The sequence below is a fragment of the Anopheles maculipalpis genome, chromosome 3RL (genome assembly GCF_943734695.1).
Source record: "Anopheles maculipalpis chromosome 3RL, idAnoMacuDA_375_x, whole genome shotgun sequence".
In the NCBI taxonomy this organism is placed as follows: Eukaryota; Metazoa; Arthropoda; class Insecta; order Diptera; family Culicidae; genus Anopheles; species Anopheles maculipalpis.
In genome coordinates, this window is record NC_064872.1 from 71,382,891 (window position 1) to 71,398,105 (window position 15,215).

General features: G+C 43.2%; 1 protein-coding gene across 1 annotated transcript; it reads right to left on the reverse strand.

Moving 5' to 3' along the window:
* Nucleotides 1–878: 878 nt before the first annotated feature.
* On the reverse strand, nt 879–10,649 carry LOC126561341 (serine/arginine repetitive matrix protein 2). The gene is made up of 10 exons (XM_050217429.1): nt 10,352–10,649; nt 9,364–10,321; nt 8,391–8,855; nt 8,235–8,297; nt 5,592–5,745; nt 4,391–4,446; nt 3,765–4,329; nt 1,903–3,722; nt 1,411–1,641; nt 879–1,170 (listed from the first exon to the last, which is right to left on the reverse strand). The coding sequence occupies exons 1-10, from the start codon at nt 10,647–10,649 to the stop codon at nt 879–881; spliced, it is 4,902 nt and encodes a 1,633-aa protein (XP_050073386.1).
* Nucleotides 10,650–15,215: the final 4,566 nt, after the last annotated feature.

Consider the following 15,215-nt stretch of genomic DNA (forward strand, 5'->3'; position numbering starts at 1 on the left):
ACACGCACAGGCACTGGCCCTGAAATTCATATCCGTAAAGACCTTTTGATGTTTAAGAACGTAGTTTTATCCTGAATGGACGTATTGTAAATAGGATGGCCATCATCCTGTTTTGGAGTGATGTTCGTGTGCAGTAAGTAGAATTTAGTTGACTGTGCGTCCGGAGGAACCATCGACGATAGCTATACGGACATATTTGCAGATTATGTGTGTGTGTGTGTTTAACGTGGACAATTTAACTCTTGCTACGGCTACGGCTTCTCGAGTGACTGCCACGGCTGTGGTAGCTACTGCCGCTCGAAGGAGACGATGGCGTCGGTCTACGATACGGTATTGGACGTTTGCGTGCACTAATGGGGCCCCGATCCGTCACGAAAATACGATACACATTCCACGAGGCAAGCAGTTAAGTGTTAGAAGAAATACAGTTGAGAAAACAATATGTATTAGTTGGATTAGGTTAATAAAAAAAGGTCGATGACTCCCAGTGTGATTGCTAAAATACTCACTCAACTCAGGATCGATAAAATAAAATCAAGCATACTAGAAAACTATGAAGAGCAGGTAATGCGCACACACACACACTACTGGATGTAACTTAATAAAAATAGCTTAAAATAATAGAAACAAAAAAAAAATGTAATAAAATTATCAGGATAAGAGGAAATATATTTCACCAATTAATTCAAAACTATACAATATAATGCATGTGAATTGTCCTTTTTTTTTAAATGACTGAGAGGGTTCAAGGTATTTAATGGTTTGCTGGCTATACACAAAAGCTTTTCTATTACCCCAAACGGGTAAATGGGTATCCGACGATTGATCTTTAAATGATAAAATGGTGGGCAGAATATGCGTTTGTGTGTGTCAACTATCTAACGATCAGCTCGATGATCCTGACGCCGAGGGTAAGATCTGGAAGAGGATCGAGACCGGTGTGCCGACGGTCGGTTAGGTGAACGTCTGTCACCGCGCGACCGCCGCCCCACCCGGTCACCGTACCGTTGTCTCCGTTGCGATAAACTTCTCGAGCGTGCCCGGGAGCGAGAAGAGTGCCCGCGCGATGAGATGGACGAATCAGACGATCGGGACCTCGAGCGGGATGGATGCCGACGCCGACCGAGATCTTGACGCGTTCGAAAACTACGGGGCGGGGAGCGGGATGTGCTGTAGGTTAGGAATCACGGGAGGTGAAGGTATTGCATAATAATTGAAACAAATGAAGCAGAATTAATAAAAAAACACAAAAGAAACAATAGAACGTAAATGTTTTGTTCACACAATAATACCATCTAGAACAAAATGTGCGCTTGAACTCAGGATAAAATAAGTAAAAGTAAACACATGACTGGCGCGTGTCGCAGGTGAATTTGCAGAAAGAGGAAGCAAAAGCTTCACCTCACTTACCTGGTAATACGGCGTCGATCGAGAAACGAGGGCGATCCTGCCCGACGCGGTATCGATGGTGAACGGGACGCGGTACGGGATCGTGGGGAAGATTGTGATGAATGGCTGCTGGAACGGCTTCTCGACCTGCTACTGCCACGGTCCGTTGAACTGCGACTGTGCGACGAAGAGGATCGACTGCGCGAGCGGGAACTTCCCGATCCACTGCTGGAGCTACTGTAGCTACGAGACCTGGCACAGAAGAGAAGATAAGGAGGTGAAAAATAATTCCGAAAACAATTCGAAACCATTTATAGGGTTTATCGAATTGCTTTACGATTTGAACGCTTTATTTCGTCGATTATGAGATCAGCGACCTACGCGGCTTACGTTGAATTTGGCATACTTGAACATATGGGATTGAAAATGCGTATGGGTGGAATGGAATTGCTGGATGGAATCGACGAAGTACACCGCTCAAATAAGTATCTAGTTAAAAATTATAAAGCTTACTTATGCGAACGGGAACGAGAACGCGATCGTGATCTCGAGCGGCTGCTCCTGGTGCTCGGGCGTGTTTTACTACCGGTCGTCGTGGGTAGCTTTTCCTTTGCCGTGCCGGATATTTTCTCCTTCAGTATACTATCGACCGCATGTAGTATCGTTGTCTTTGCCAGACTGGCCGCCACTTCGGAACCGTTCGCAACTGCACACGCACCGACCGTGCTAAGTATCTCATGGATATCCTTCTTCATTTGTGTACTGCTGCTGCTGCTGCCCTCCTCCTGTCCGACACCACCAGATGAAGACTTCTCGGTTGAAATGATCTGCTTGATGGATTCTGCTTTGCTAGCGCTAGCAGATTGAGCCGATTGGTTTGGTTTCGTTTGCAGCAGCTCTCGTTCGCGCATTTCACCTACACGTTCTTCGAGCGGCGCTTTACCCGCGGACAATCCAACGACCTTCATCGCTATGGTACTACTGCTGCTACTTCCACCTGCGGCGCCACCTGCCACTTCGGAACCAGATTTTTTCTTCTCCAAGCTTTGCTTTGCTTTCGCTGCCAGATCGTGCTTTAACGCTTTTAGCAGCGTTAGATCTTTCTCCTGCTCGCGGTTTTCATCGTAAATGGGAAGGAAAGCGTCCAGATGATCGTCCCGGTCACGGTGGTGCGTACCTTTACCTTCCTGCTGTCCCCGCTCGCCGGCATCACTATCGGATTGGGATTGTTCCGATTCGGGTGAGTGTAGCTTCACGACGGGCTGCTGCTGTACCGTCGTGGATGAAGTAGAAGTGGAGGACGATTTCTTGGCTTTCGATTTTCTTACCGAATCGATTCTCTCTGGACTGCGTGTTTCGGGACGTTCATTTGCCGCTGCTTTCGTTGTACGAGCGGCGGACGGTGAAGCTTGCCGTTCGTGGCGACGTTTTCTCACCTCAGGCGAACGGGATCGGGACTTTCCTCTCTTTGACGAAGGAAGAGGCGATAAGGTTGATGATTTTTCAGATGATTTTACAGAAGGTTGCGGAGGAGGGACAGTTGCAACTGGTTTGTCGCGCTTCTTTGTATCGGGTGGTGATCCTGTACCAGACGTCTCCTTTTTCTTCGGCGAAGATGACGCAGTCGATCGGCGACGTTTCGAGCGGGAACGAGAACGATCTCTTTGCGGACTCGCCGAAGGACGACGGACTTTTGCTTTGCGTTCCACTGTATCGTTTTTGTCGGAACGCTCCCGTACGGGACTGACAGCACGGTCCAATTTTTTTGACGAGCGTGGTGAAATTGAAGCGGCTTGCTTAACGGGTTTATTTGCCTGCTCTTCTCCATTTGCATCTGCGCTTGGTTTCAGACGTTCGAGTATGTCGCTATATCGTTCCGGATTTCTTCTTGCAGGAGAGTAATCTAAATCTGATTCTTCCTCTTCCGATGATGATGTAGCTTGCTTTTCATGAACCTTCTTTGGAGGACTGGGCTGTTGCTGCTGTTGCTGGTGACGAATTGACTTTTCTGCCTTATCAGAAGAACTCGTATCAGACTGATGGCGCGTTGCAGCTTTCGGCGATGCAGATCTTTTTCGATTCTTAGTCTCACTAGCAGCATTCGTATTCGATTTGGATTTACGATCCACTGACCGGCGGGGTGATTTTTCACGCTTTTTCGCCGCGATTTGATCCTCTTCTTCTCGTTGACGACGTGGTGGAGACCGATTTTCCTTCTTTTTAGGACTCGCCGAACGTTTTCGCACTGGGTCACGTTCACGGTCACGATTATTTTCCCGACCTTTATCGCGATCGTCATGCCGACGGTCCCTATCACGCGACCGATCTACGTCCTGCTCCCTGTCGCGATCCCTATTTCGATCACGGCCATCCGCCCGTTCTCGATTTCTATCGAGCTCCGACTGCTTCGATGGCGTGCAGTCTCGTCGATTATTGTGTTTAGATTTTTCCACACTAGACCCCCGTCCTACAGGACGGTTCGGGCGCCGTCTTTGGCTTCCCGAACGTGACCGCGATCGGGAATGCGATCTATCGTTGCGTTCGTGCTCAGGTGAACGTTCCCGGCGTCGATTTCTCGAACGACTACGGCGGGGACGATCGTCATGTACACGATTACTGTCTCGATCACGATAGCGATTAAAATAGTTTCCATCGCCACGATGATTGTTACCGAAACGATTTTCTTCATATCGGTCGGATCGATACGGTCCTCGTCGAACGTTATTGTTACATCGGTCCCGGCTAGATTCACGAGTCCGACGACCATCGGTACGATTTCGACTGTTCGAGCGATCCCTACGCCCAACGTTGCGATCAAACGAACGCCTGCTTCTTTCCTCGTGGCGAGGTTCGGAAGGTTTAATAACCCTGTCTTCCTTGCGTTTATCTGGCTGTTTCTGTTCTTCCAGCGGAGTCTTCTTATTTACAGCATCTGGAGATCTACAATGATTGTTTTTTCGATTAGATTTTAGTTGTGTTAGGCACAAACACGAATACTTACTTGTTACGCGACGGTGACCGGGATTTTGCCTTCTTCTTTTTGGAGGACTTCTTTTTCTGTGAAGGAAAGGGAAAGGAGATATCGAAACACTTTTAGTTGAACGTTAGCAGCATTGCGATTTACAGCATTCAAAAGATCAGAAACATCTAAGAAACAAAAAACGTATTCAAATGGCAATTCATTTTACTATGAACTAATGTAAATTTTAATTGGAATGAATAATATTCTAAGTAAGTATGACACAGGAAGTGCGGCAATGCAATCAAACAGAACCGTACGTATATTTGGTTGAGTCAATGAAAATAAAAATATAAAATAAAATTATAAAATCATTTTATATCACAAAGAACAAATGATTTTAAAAAATCAGGAAAACGTAAAAAAAGCACCGTCAATCACACAAAAAGACAATCAATTAATAAATATCTGAAAAATAAAAAAAATCTTGTAAACGAAACACGAAACAAACTATAAAACAATAGTCAACGATAATAAAACATACATATACAAAGCTATTTAAGAATATATGTATATATTGGTGTATAGGTTTATGTTGATTTCGATTTAGAATAAGTAAACTATTACAAAAATACCTTCAGATCTTAATTTTTCGATCAAGAGTTCCGCTTTTAATTATGCGATAAAAAGAAAGTGTTACAACAGTTGAATAATATAATCAAACACAGACACACAGAGACAGAGGAGAGTTGTTAGAGATTGTTCATTGATTTGGTAGTAGGTAATGCTGTTTAAAAATTACTCCGCTTCATTCCGAGCCACAAAATCAACTAAAGCGTTTGGTTTTTCCTTCTTCTAGCCATTTTAAAACAGAAACACAACATTCGAATGAAAAGATAATAGTTTCCAACAAGCCGAAATGACAAGGAAGTTGTGTACATATAGAGCGCATAGAGAGAGAAAGAGACTTCGTTATGCTGTGATAAAGATAATAAGATGTAATGATTGTGCTTTCATTCCTTTTTTTTAAAGAGAAAATGCCCCATTGTTTCGTAATCGGTACAAGTTTTCCCTGATTAAGTTGGTAGCAGACAGAATATTCACATTGGGACAGGTGTATATATATATAGATAGGTGTTCAAAAAAGCGCATAATGGTTAGTATCATATGGGGTTTCAAATATACAGTACAGTACCAATTAATAGCCGTGAATCTGGTAACTGGCGTGCAATGTGGGACCTACCTTTTCCTTCTTGGAGGACTTTTTCTTCCGTTTGTTGCTGCTTTCGCGTTCCGAGTCGGAGGATGCATCACTTTTGGAATCGGAATCCGATTCCGAGTCGGACGTATCGCTATCATCGCCACGATGAGATTTCTTCGAGTGTTTCTTCTTCGTTCTAAATGTTTTCGGGGACGTTTTTGTTTTTGTTTTTCCATTCACCACCAAGATCCCATCGGTTCGATCAAAACCAAAAAGTAAAAGGAAAAAAATAATCGAAATAGTGTGTTAACATCAGAAGCGAAATAGCAAAAACAGGAAAAACAATGCTAACGCGAGAGTGATCTTAATACCAATTCCCGTTTTTTTTTCACGAATGATAGAGGTACAAATATATATAATAACATGAGCAAAACACCGCTGATTCTGCACAACATTTGAGATCGCAGACGTTGCGCTGCATTTGGGAAAAGCTTCAGATATTTTTGTGTATGTGTGTGTGTGGGTTTCTTTTTTTTTTTGAATACTATTGGATTAAACATTTCAAAGAAACAAATAAAAAGAAAAACGATCGTGTGAGCAATACTGATCAGATGATCATGTTTCTCAAAAAAATCAATTATTTTTATATCAATTAATTAGCCTAAAAATAATAAACTATGCACAAGATAAATGTAAAAGCACGGGTTAGTGTAAATGCTACTTTGGTGCGTTACTTGCGTCAAACGCTTGAACTTCGTATATTGTTGAAGATAAAAACACATTATTTGCTTCCGTAATTTTTAAGCACAAAACTTAGAAAACGCCCATACCATTAGACGTAAAATAAACGGCTTTTTTGTCGTAATCAGAACGGACATTTGTCATTAGAATTTTATAAATTAATCTAGGGTTTGGGTTAGTTTTTTGAAAAGTAGTAACGGTATGAACATTTCATCGATAGTTTTTTTGAATTTTTTCTTCTGTTTCTTCACTTTGGATGATGTAAATATTGTAATTGCAGGATGTTAGAAACAACATTCATCTCAAAACAAAATAAACCACAACTAGAAGGATATAGTAGCTAATTCCATTAGAGAACAAAATTGTTGTTAAATGTAAGAGAAAAGTAGTAAACGGGTAACCGCAGCTGTTTAAATGGGAATAATTAATTTTTACCTTTCCATCACATGTTAAATATATTTTCATCATATTATTGGTCTGTCTTTCGGTGGAAAAAAGGAGAGAAAAAAGAATAAAATAAGAAAAAGGTTCCTTGTTTGGTTTTGTGTTTGTTCATCGGTTGTTGGGAAATACATGTGGCTTTTTTTTTAGGTAGAATAATAACATCCTATTTGCATCGCTTTTTTTTATTGGTTAACATAACAATGAAAACAAAAACATTCGAATCCAAAAACAGTACACTATGGCTAAAATATGCTGAAGAAGTAAGAAAATCCTAACCTAAGAATGTAACGCAACAAAAGAAATTGTAAATCGGGAAGAATGCCAACAAATTGAGATAGAAAAACATAATACAGTGGCTGCAGAGAACATACAGAACAATACACAGGCACAAGCAGTAAGCGAACTATGAGCTTTGCCATGTTAGTACAATTTTCGAGTTGTCGAATGGTTGTATAGTCGAGAAAATCAAGAATCATTTCTCGAGCCAAATACAATGCTTGGAAGCAAAAAAATAATGCTTGGAAAACCGGATTTCTAATGAAGAGATTTTATTTTCATCTCACTAAAAGAAGGAAAATACAAATTACAATTTTTTATAACTAAAAATACATTTGCTCTTGTAAAAGAGAGATGTGGTGCGCAGCAGCTCCATCACTAATAAAGATAGAGGAGGCATAGAGGAGAATGAAATTAAATTGAAAAAAAAAAACAATAACAATATAAAGAATAGCTCGAAAAAAAACTTAAATTAATATTAGGCAGGCACAGCACAAAATACTTACCAACTAGAGAAAGAGAGCGCGAGAGAGCGTATTGATAAACATGGGTTTTTGAGGAAAGTTTAAAATTGGGATTTTTTTAAACAGTTTTTTGTTGTTGTTGGTGGTGTTGATTTTTGCAATCAATCGCATGATAGTGTTTCGTTATTTGTAAGTATTTTTTTGGTAAGGAAGACAAAACATTTGTGGCGTACAATCGTTTAAGACAGACATACGAGTATTCGAGAGCAAAAAAATAAAATAAATGAGAGAAAATGTAAGATAGAAAGATGATGAGAATTAGTATTTTGTGAATAACAACAATTTTACACATAGGGATGCAACATTTTGATGTGTGCATTCGCTTAACACAATGCAATGTCCTTGCACCCAACTCTGATATTGATTTCCCACGATTCTGTACCGTACCTTACCGGGCAACACATACACGGTACACAGTGAAGCTTACTTTAGCTACAAAACTATGCCAATGTATGCAGTTGCTAGTGTTTTAAAATATTGTATATAAAATTCCGTGTAAATTCTCATCCCACTCAAAACAAACATTTTTAAACACCTCTCAATGGAAGCTAGAGGATGGCATATCAGAATTCCTTGTACATGAAAGGCAAAACTCAAAGTATTCCATAGCTATCCTTTCACTAAAACAAACCCATTTATCTGAATATGACTGTACAAAAACTGTATCCATTTAGCATACGATTGCATTTGTTATAATTACCTTTCTTTTTTGTTTTTCTTCGATTTCTTCTTTTTGTCCTTTTTGCGTTCCGGACTGGAAGATCTACAACATACGAAAAAAAGGGACCATCATTGATGTGACTAATTGATTGCAGTGACCAGTAATATTTAAGTATTAACATGCACACAAACTTACACATCGCGAGCCTTTCTCTTTTTTTTCTTTTTCTCCTCCTTATCACGGTGCAGGGTACTGGCCGTTTTCGAATTCACCTTACCACCACCACCACCACCATCGCTACCATCATCATCGTCGTTTTCCTCATCATTAGTCTCATGTTCGCCTTCCTCACGCTCGTCGTCATCGCGTCTTCGCTGCTTGCTACCATTGTTGCGATCCGCCGCCCCGGTACCCTCCTTTTCCGGCGATGGTGTACGTACAAGCGCGTACCGCTTCCGGTTCGCTCGTTCCATCTCTTTGGCCTTTTCCTTTTCCGCCAGCTCCTTTTGCAGGGCTTCCGATTTGGCGAGATCTTCCTTCGCCTTGCGATCCTGGTCGAAGCTAGTACCCTCGACAAAGTACTGCGATATGCCGAACGCTTCGCGCAGTTTCGCGTTCTTCTCCTGCTGGGCCTGTGCGATGTGATGTGTTTCCCGTACACTGTGTTTGAAAGGAAAGAAAATAAAACAAAGGTTAGGTAACATGGTTAATACACGAGGACAAATGGCCACTAACGGGGGAGGGGGGGAGGCATATATTATACAGAGAGCACGATTCATGTTTGCGTGTTTATGGTTCATTTCAGTCGAAATGATCCTATTACGAGCCAGACCTCACCACACCACCCTGACCGGTTAGGTATTATCTATTATCATGAACCTATTTTTGTAGTGCTCCGTTCTATGGTTGGCTGGTTGAGGAAGGATATGCATTCGCAACTTATTATCCAATAAACGGAGTAATTTCTTATCGATGACACATAATTGGGGACAGCCCATAGCACAAACACCGATTGATGATGCAAGATACCTCTCCAAATCCAATGTCTAAACTTACATCATTGATAAAAATGGCTTTAGAAAAACATGTTCTACCTTTTCAGGAAGTTTAACTACAGCAAGGATTCACACTAGAAACACTTATACCCTCTAGTCGGGTGACTTATTACCTCACAACGCTATGCATTGCTTGCATGCAAATCGGAATACTGGCGGTGGATCTGGTAGCAGCAGCGGCCGACGTGCACGTACGAATGCAGAATTTCTGATGATGGTGGTGCTGATGGTTGTGGGGTATATGATGGGGAAGCAAGTGCTGCGATTGCAAACTGTTACAATGCTCACGTCGTTCCCGCACTAGATGCGTTAACGGTTCCCGATATTGATGCCGTTTCGGACAATCGGAAGCTCCACAAGACGAGGAGGATCGTGAGGAGCAGGAAGATTCCCGGTCCCGGTGAGGGTGATGGAAGGACCGTTTCTTACCACTGCACGGTAGAACAGTATTGGAATGGTTTCTCGCGAAACTAGACTGTTGGTTGGAACGCTGTGTGCTACAATGTCCTGTCGCTGACTGAGCATGGTTCGGGTTGTATCGTGATGGTCGCGAATTTTGCACGCCGGTCGGTCGGGTAATGCAAACAGCTTCCTCCAGGTAACCGCTTCTTGTACGGCCGTGCGGTTCGTGAATTTCGCCGGTAGCTTTTCTTGTCGGCAGCTTGGTTGCTGCACATGCGCAATGGCAGTGACATCCGGCGGTACCATCATTGATAATGCCGGCGCTAGAAGAATTACTACCACCAGCATAATTAAGCAGCAGGTCTCCCAGCTTCTGGCGTTCAGCATTATCCTTGCTTTCCACGGGAAGAGAGGAAAGGCAGAGACCCTGCATTCGTAGCTGTTTTTGTAACTTTAGCAGCATCTTTCGATTGTTCCTGTTCATCACATTAAACATTGGCAGCATCGTCGTCCTTCGCTTTTTGCGTCCAAATGCCATATTCTTTTCTATGTTTCGTCTTCTCTTCGGTGGTGCATCGTTCACTAGAACGGCTGATTTTATCTTGCGTTCCGAATGTCCTCCCCTTCCATGATGGCCTTCCAACTCTTGGTCGGATGCAGTTTGTGATTCTGATGAAGGCAAATCGGGAAAGGGAGCACCAGCGGATGAATGTGGCCTTACGAATGGATCATCCGTTTGACGAGTCGATAATTGGTTTGCTGTTTGGGCTTCGGTTTCCGGATTAGTGGAAGAGTCAGGTGGATCCATCACCTGGAAAACGTTTTCTTCTGGCATATCCTCGGCGTTGTAACGTAAATCGTGCTCAAAAAATTGTTCTTTCGGTAGCTTTCGATTTAGAAACGATTGACCGCCGCCTCCAGTGCCGCTCGTTTTTTTCTTCTTCATAGCTGCCAAACGGCGTCGAAATTTAGTAGCCGGTGAGAGTTTTTTCTTCATGATTAGCGGTTAGTTAATAAGTATGCGTTACTGGAAGACGCTGATTTATCTATAAATATTTTGCTCTCCACACCGTGTTGCAGGATACCAACAAACTCAACTCTATAGAACAACTTTCTTGGAAGACCGTTGATGTATTATATCAATTGATGAACTCGAAAGCTTGAACATTCGCTTTCGCTTCTATTTGGATGCTCTCCAATTTAACACTAGTTTTAGCTTAACACTAAATACAAAACCCCAACTGGTCGAGGGGATTCGTAATGGAAGACTTTTCAGTGATTTGTTTAGTGCATCCAGCTTCTGCCACCGACTGCTCACATGTTGTCTCTTATATTATATTGCTGGGGCTGTTGTCGTTGCAGAGCGTACTCTTTAGTAGATTAATCTCAGGCCTTTATCGTCCGGCCGTTTCATGTTACGATCCAATTTTCTTCTTCCGACATAAACGAAATCGGAACACGATTCAATATTTGTTTCGCACAATAAACTCCCGCTGTTTCCGAAATGTTTGCCATCCTGCTGGTACGCCATGGTGTGGAAGAGCTTTAGTTTGCCATTTATCGATCCGACTGGGTTGGTTGTAAGTGTAGGAGCTGCCATACTTTTTTTTTTGCAGATGCTGGATATTCTCTGCTTTAATAAACACAGTACGCTAGTATCATCCTTCGATCGGCAAGGAACACTTTACAGCATTTTAAAGGAACACATCCTCTTTTTTCGTTATTTCAACGAAATATTTTCACTCGAGACAACACAAAATTGTAGCTTTAAATCCTTCAGTGTAGCTTCCTCTCCTGTGGGTGGCCATCTTGACACTGTTTTTCACTGCACACACAGCACAGACTGAAGCCTCCATTCATGGACTTTTCTTGCCAAATGCAAAAGGGGAAATCACCTGCAGTCTATTCTTCCCTAGCAAAAATGGTTAATATGAGGGCAGAATGAAACCTACGGCGGATTTTTTCAACTAACAAACAAGCCCGTAAGGATCGGATGTGAGTGAATGTCCCTGCTGCTGCTGCTTCTTGTTCGGGCTGCTGCTATTGCGCATGAATACAACAGGATGAACCAGTGTTCGACCACATGATTCTTTCCAGTGATGCTGTACCAATGAATTGATGAATTTTTAGCATAATTTTTAATATACTGCAAAGCGCTGTTCAATACACGATTACACAAATAAATTCATGTCATTAAAACCAACTTCACAACACACATCCCCAAACGAGAAAAAAAGACCTAATTAAATCCATATTTAAAGTTTATGGGAAAAGGTCTCCACACACGACGTACAACCTCTCAAATTTTATTCGTCCGACTTTATTCGTTCATGTCAACAAGCATCCAATAATCCAAGTCCCTTGCCACCCTCCCCATCAGCAAAAGAGCACTCATTTCAATCCGCTTTTGGATGAATTTCAAAAATGCTCCATGTTCTTGCAGTTGGCCGAAGAAGCAGAGCCAGAAACAAGCAGTACACATGATACGGCAAACGTTCTCGATATGCATCCGGAGCGATGTACATGCACACACATCGAGATATTTGCCGTCCGTGTACATAAATAGAATCATATTTTGTCAATTACGAATTGCATGAGGTGGTTAGTCGCTTAGTAGGGTCTGTTTAGGTTTTGCGCTTATTTTTCAATCTTTCAGCACCATCGGCCGGCAAAGCGAGGACACTATTGTTTGTTGAATCAGAAGATGGACTCGAAAATGAGGCATGATGACTCCAACCAAAGCAACCAAGTACTGGGTTGTGGTGGCGGCGTTGGAGCACTGTCTTGGAGATTCACAAGTAGTGTTTTCATCGTGGCTAGACTCAGCTAAAACGTATCGCGCTTTACCGCGCGTCATGGTATGACTAGTTTGGAGTGTCTTTATTCCACTCACAGAAGTGTATCTAAAGTGCCTGATGTACCCTCCTGGTCGCTGCTGCCGTCTCGTCTTTCCTGACATTTTCTACTTCTTGCCGACATAACCGCGGCCAGTATGCATCTTCTCCTTCATTGCACATATATTGTCGCATTGTCAACCGTTTACCCCACAATCGGAGTATCGTGTCATTGTCGTCGTCATTACAGTCCATATTCCGCTGACTGGTCTGAGAGTTTGTGAGACATAACTTCAAATCTAGCGTTGGCAGTGGTTGTCTCCGGAATCAAACTCTCTGCGCGCTCTAGAGGATAACTCTGCTGAGCATGTAAAAACTCAAACTCTCCGCGGCACACAGCATGTGGACATGTAGGGAAGCGGCAGCAAAGATGTACAATCAATTTAACATTCGCAGCGCCCTTTCTCGTGTGTGCCTTCTTTGCCGGGGTTGTCTTGCATTGCACATACAGACGAACAAACACACACGCTCCATACATAGCTCAAGCTAAAACGAAGGGTTTGCTGCGACGGGCAGCAGGTGGTGGTGGTCAAGATCATGGGAAAAGAGGAATCTCTCTCACTTTGGCTGGCTGCCTGCCTGCCTGGCCTTGCCTGTTGGGATGTTTGTCTCGCATAATTGCTTGCTCGTTTTTAGTTTCGTGCGATGATGAGCCCCGTGTACACGGGGAGCTTTGGTTATTTACTATTCCAATCCATATTTTCCACATATTGCTTTTGCTCTACTACGGCTGTGCTTCATCGCGTTCCGTTGTTCTTGGTGCTCTCTCTTTCTCTATCTATCTCTATCTGGATAGATCTCGTTTGCTGTATGCTTAAAAAGAAATGAAACATTATATGATCAAATGCCTGTCTGTTGGTGACTGGTTTGAGACTTACAATTCTTTTCCTACAATAAGCATAATGATTCTTTTTCCCCGTTTCTGCTACTGCTCGCAAGCATAACCAACTATTGCGATCATGTTTCACCTCTATCTTTATCCTCCTATCGCTCCATCGACTCGCCTAATTCTTATGCTCTTTGGCAACTCTTCTGGCTGCATCTGCTTATCGCATAACCATGCTTTCGTTCCGTTTCCTCACCATCCAATCTAATCCGCATGGGCGTGTGTGAGTGCCTGTTTAGTTTTATTGATTGTCCCGTTCGCACTGCGATACATTTGGAAGAGAGACGCTTTTTTTACAGTCATTCTCGGCAGTTAAAACAGCATATTGAGATGGTTGGTGTTGGTTGGTTGATTTGCCGCCGTAGCTGAGCTGTACGTTTCGATTTACCAACAACACAACCCCCCGCACATCATGTCCAACCTACGTCCCAATCTTCCCAATCGGATTTCTCTCGCTTTGTTTCACTCGCTATCTCCTCCGTCCGGTGTGTGTCGCGCGCACGTCCCTCTGTGCCCTTGGCTTTCGCTTTAGTTGCGTTCCTAGCTCCTCTGTGTCTATACGCACGTTTTTAGCCGGTTTCAATACAACAAGGCCTCCTGCAATGCATTCCTTCTTCTCTCACTCGTTCTCTCACGCTGCATAGAGTAGTGGTTCGTCCTGCTGATCATGCTACTTGGCTGCTGCTGCTGCTGCTGCTTCTGATGTATAATTCTGCCCATATACCTCCCCCGGATCCAGTTCCACTTTATCCTATTCTACACCATCATCCATCAATTCTCAAGAAGCTACAAAACGGACACGCACACCGATGAGATGAGCTAGTGTACGGCGCGTATCGGTGTGGATGTTTCCGTAAAAGGGGTTCAGGTTCTTCGGCGTCGCATATCGTTTCCAACATATATCGACCTACCCATACGCCTCACACGCCGCACAACCCATCGTGGCGGTATAGTGTGGCCGCCGTGTGGAGGGTAAAAAACCACATTCTCTCCGTGTTGTGTGTACCTCGGAGTTATTTTTGAGCATCACCAACTTAACCAAACCAACAATCTCGGTTGTTGGTTAGACTCGTTTTTCTTTGCCGTTTTTACCATACGGGAAGAATAAAGGAGGTTCAACACACAGTTTCCTTTTTGCTCTCTTTACCTTCGCGTCTTTAGTAAGATAGTTTTAAACAGCCGAGTAGGGTTTTGTTGGAGAGTACGAACCGGTATATGTATTCGGTAGGTAGCGGGGTAGGGAAAAACGCTGTGAGGTACACACAACATATTTATGTTGAAAAACCTCAACCATACCTAAACGACAATCGACAATCCCCGACCAGCGCGGCACCAGCAGCAACGCCATTTCGGAGGGTATTAGAAAGGGATGGCATCAGGCGCGTTGAGCTAGCGAGCAGTGTAATAGAGTGTTAAGACCCCCGGGTTTGGTGGGTATGAAGACCGGTCGTCTCTCCGGCGGTTGGTAACGTTAAAAGTAATCTTTCTATTCTACGTACTTGAGTCAGACAGAACACAGCTCAACGTTCGTTCGCGCTCGTCGCTTCGTGGTGGGTTGTTTGTCATGCCGGAGGCAACGCCGGGACCCAGAAGTACGGCAATACATACTATAGTTAAACCCGCATTCGTACCATTTGTCAGTTTTGAAGTTCTACTCGGTTCGTCAACAGTTTAGGGAGCGGTGTCGTACGTCGAGAACCGCGGTACGAGACAACACATCATGATGTTGGTTCGGAGCTCAAGATAATTGATGTTAAGTGAAAGATAGCTGCTTGGAGTAGGA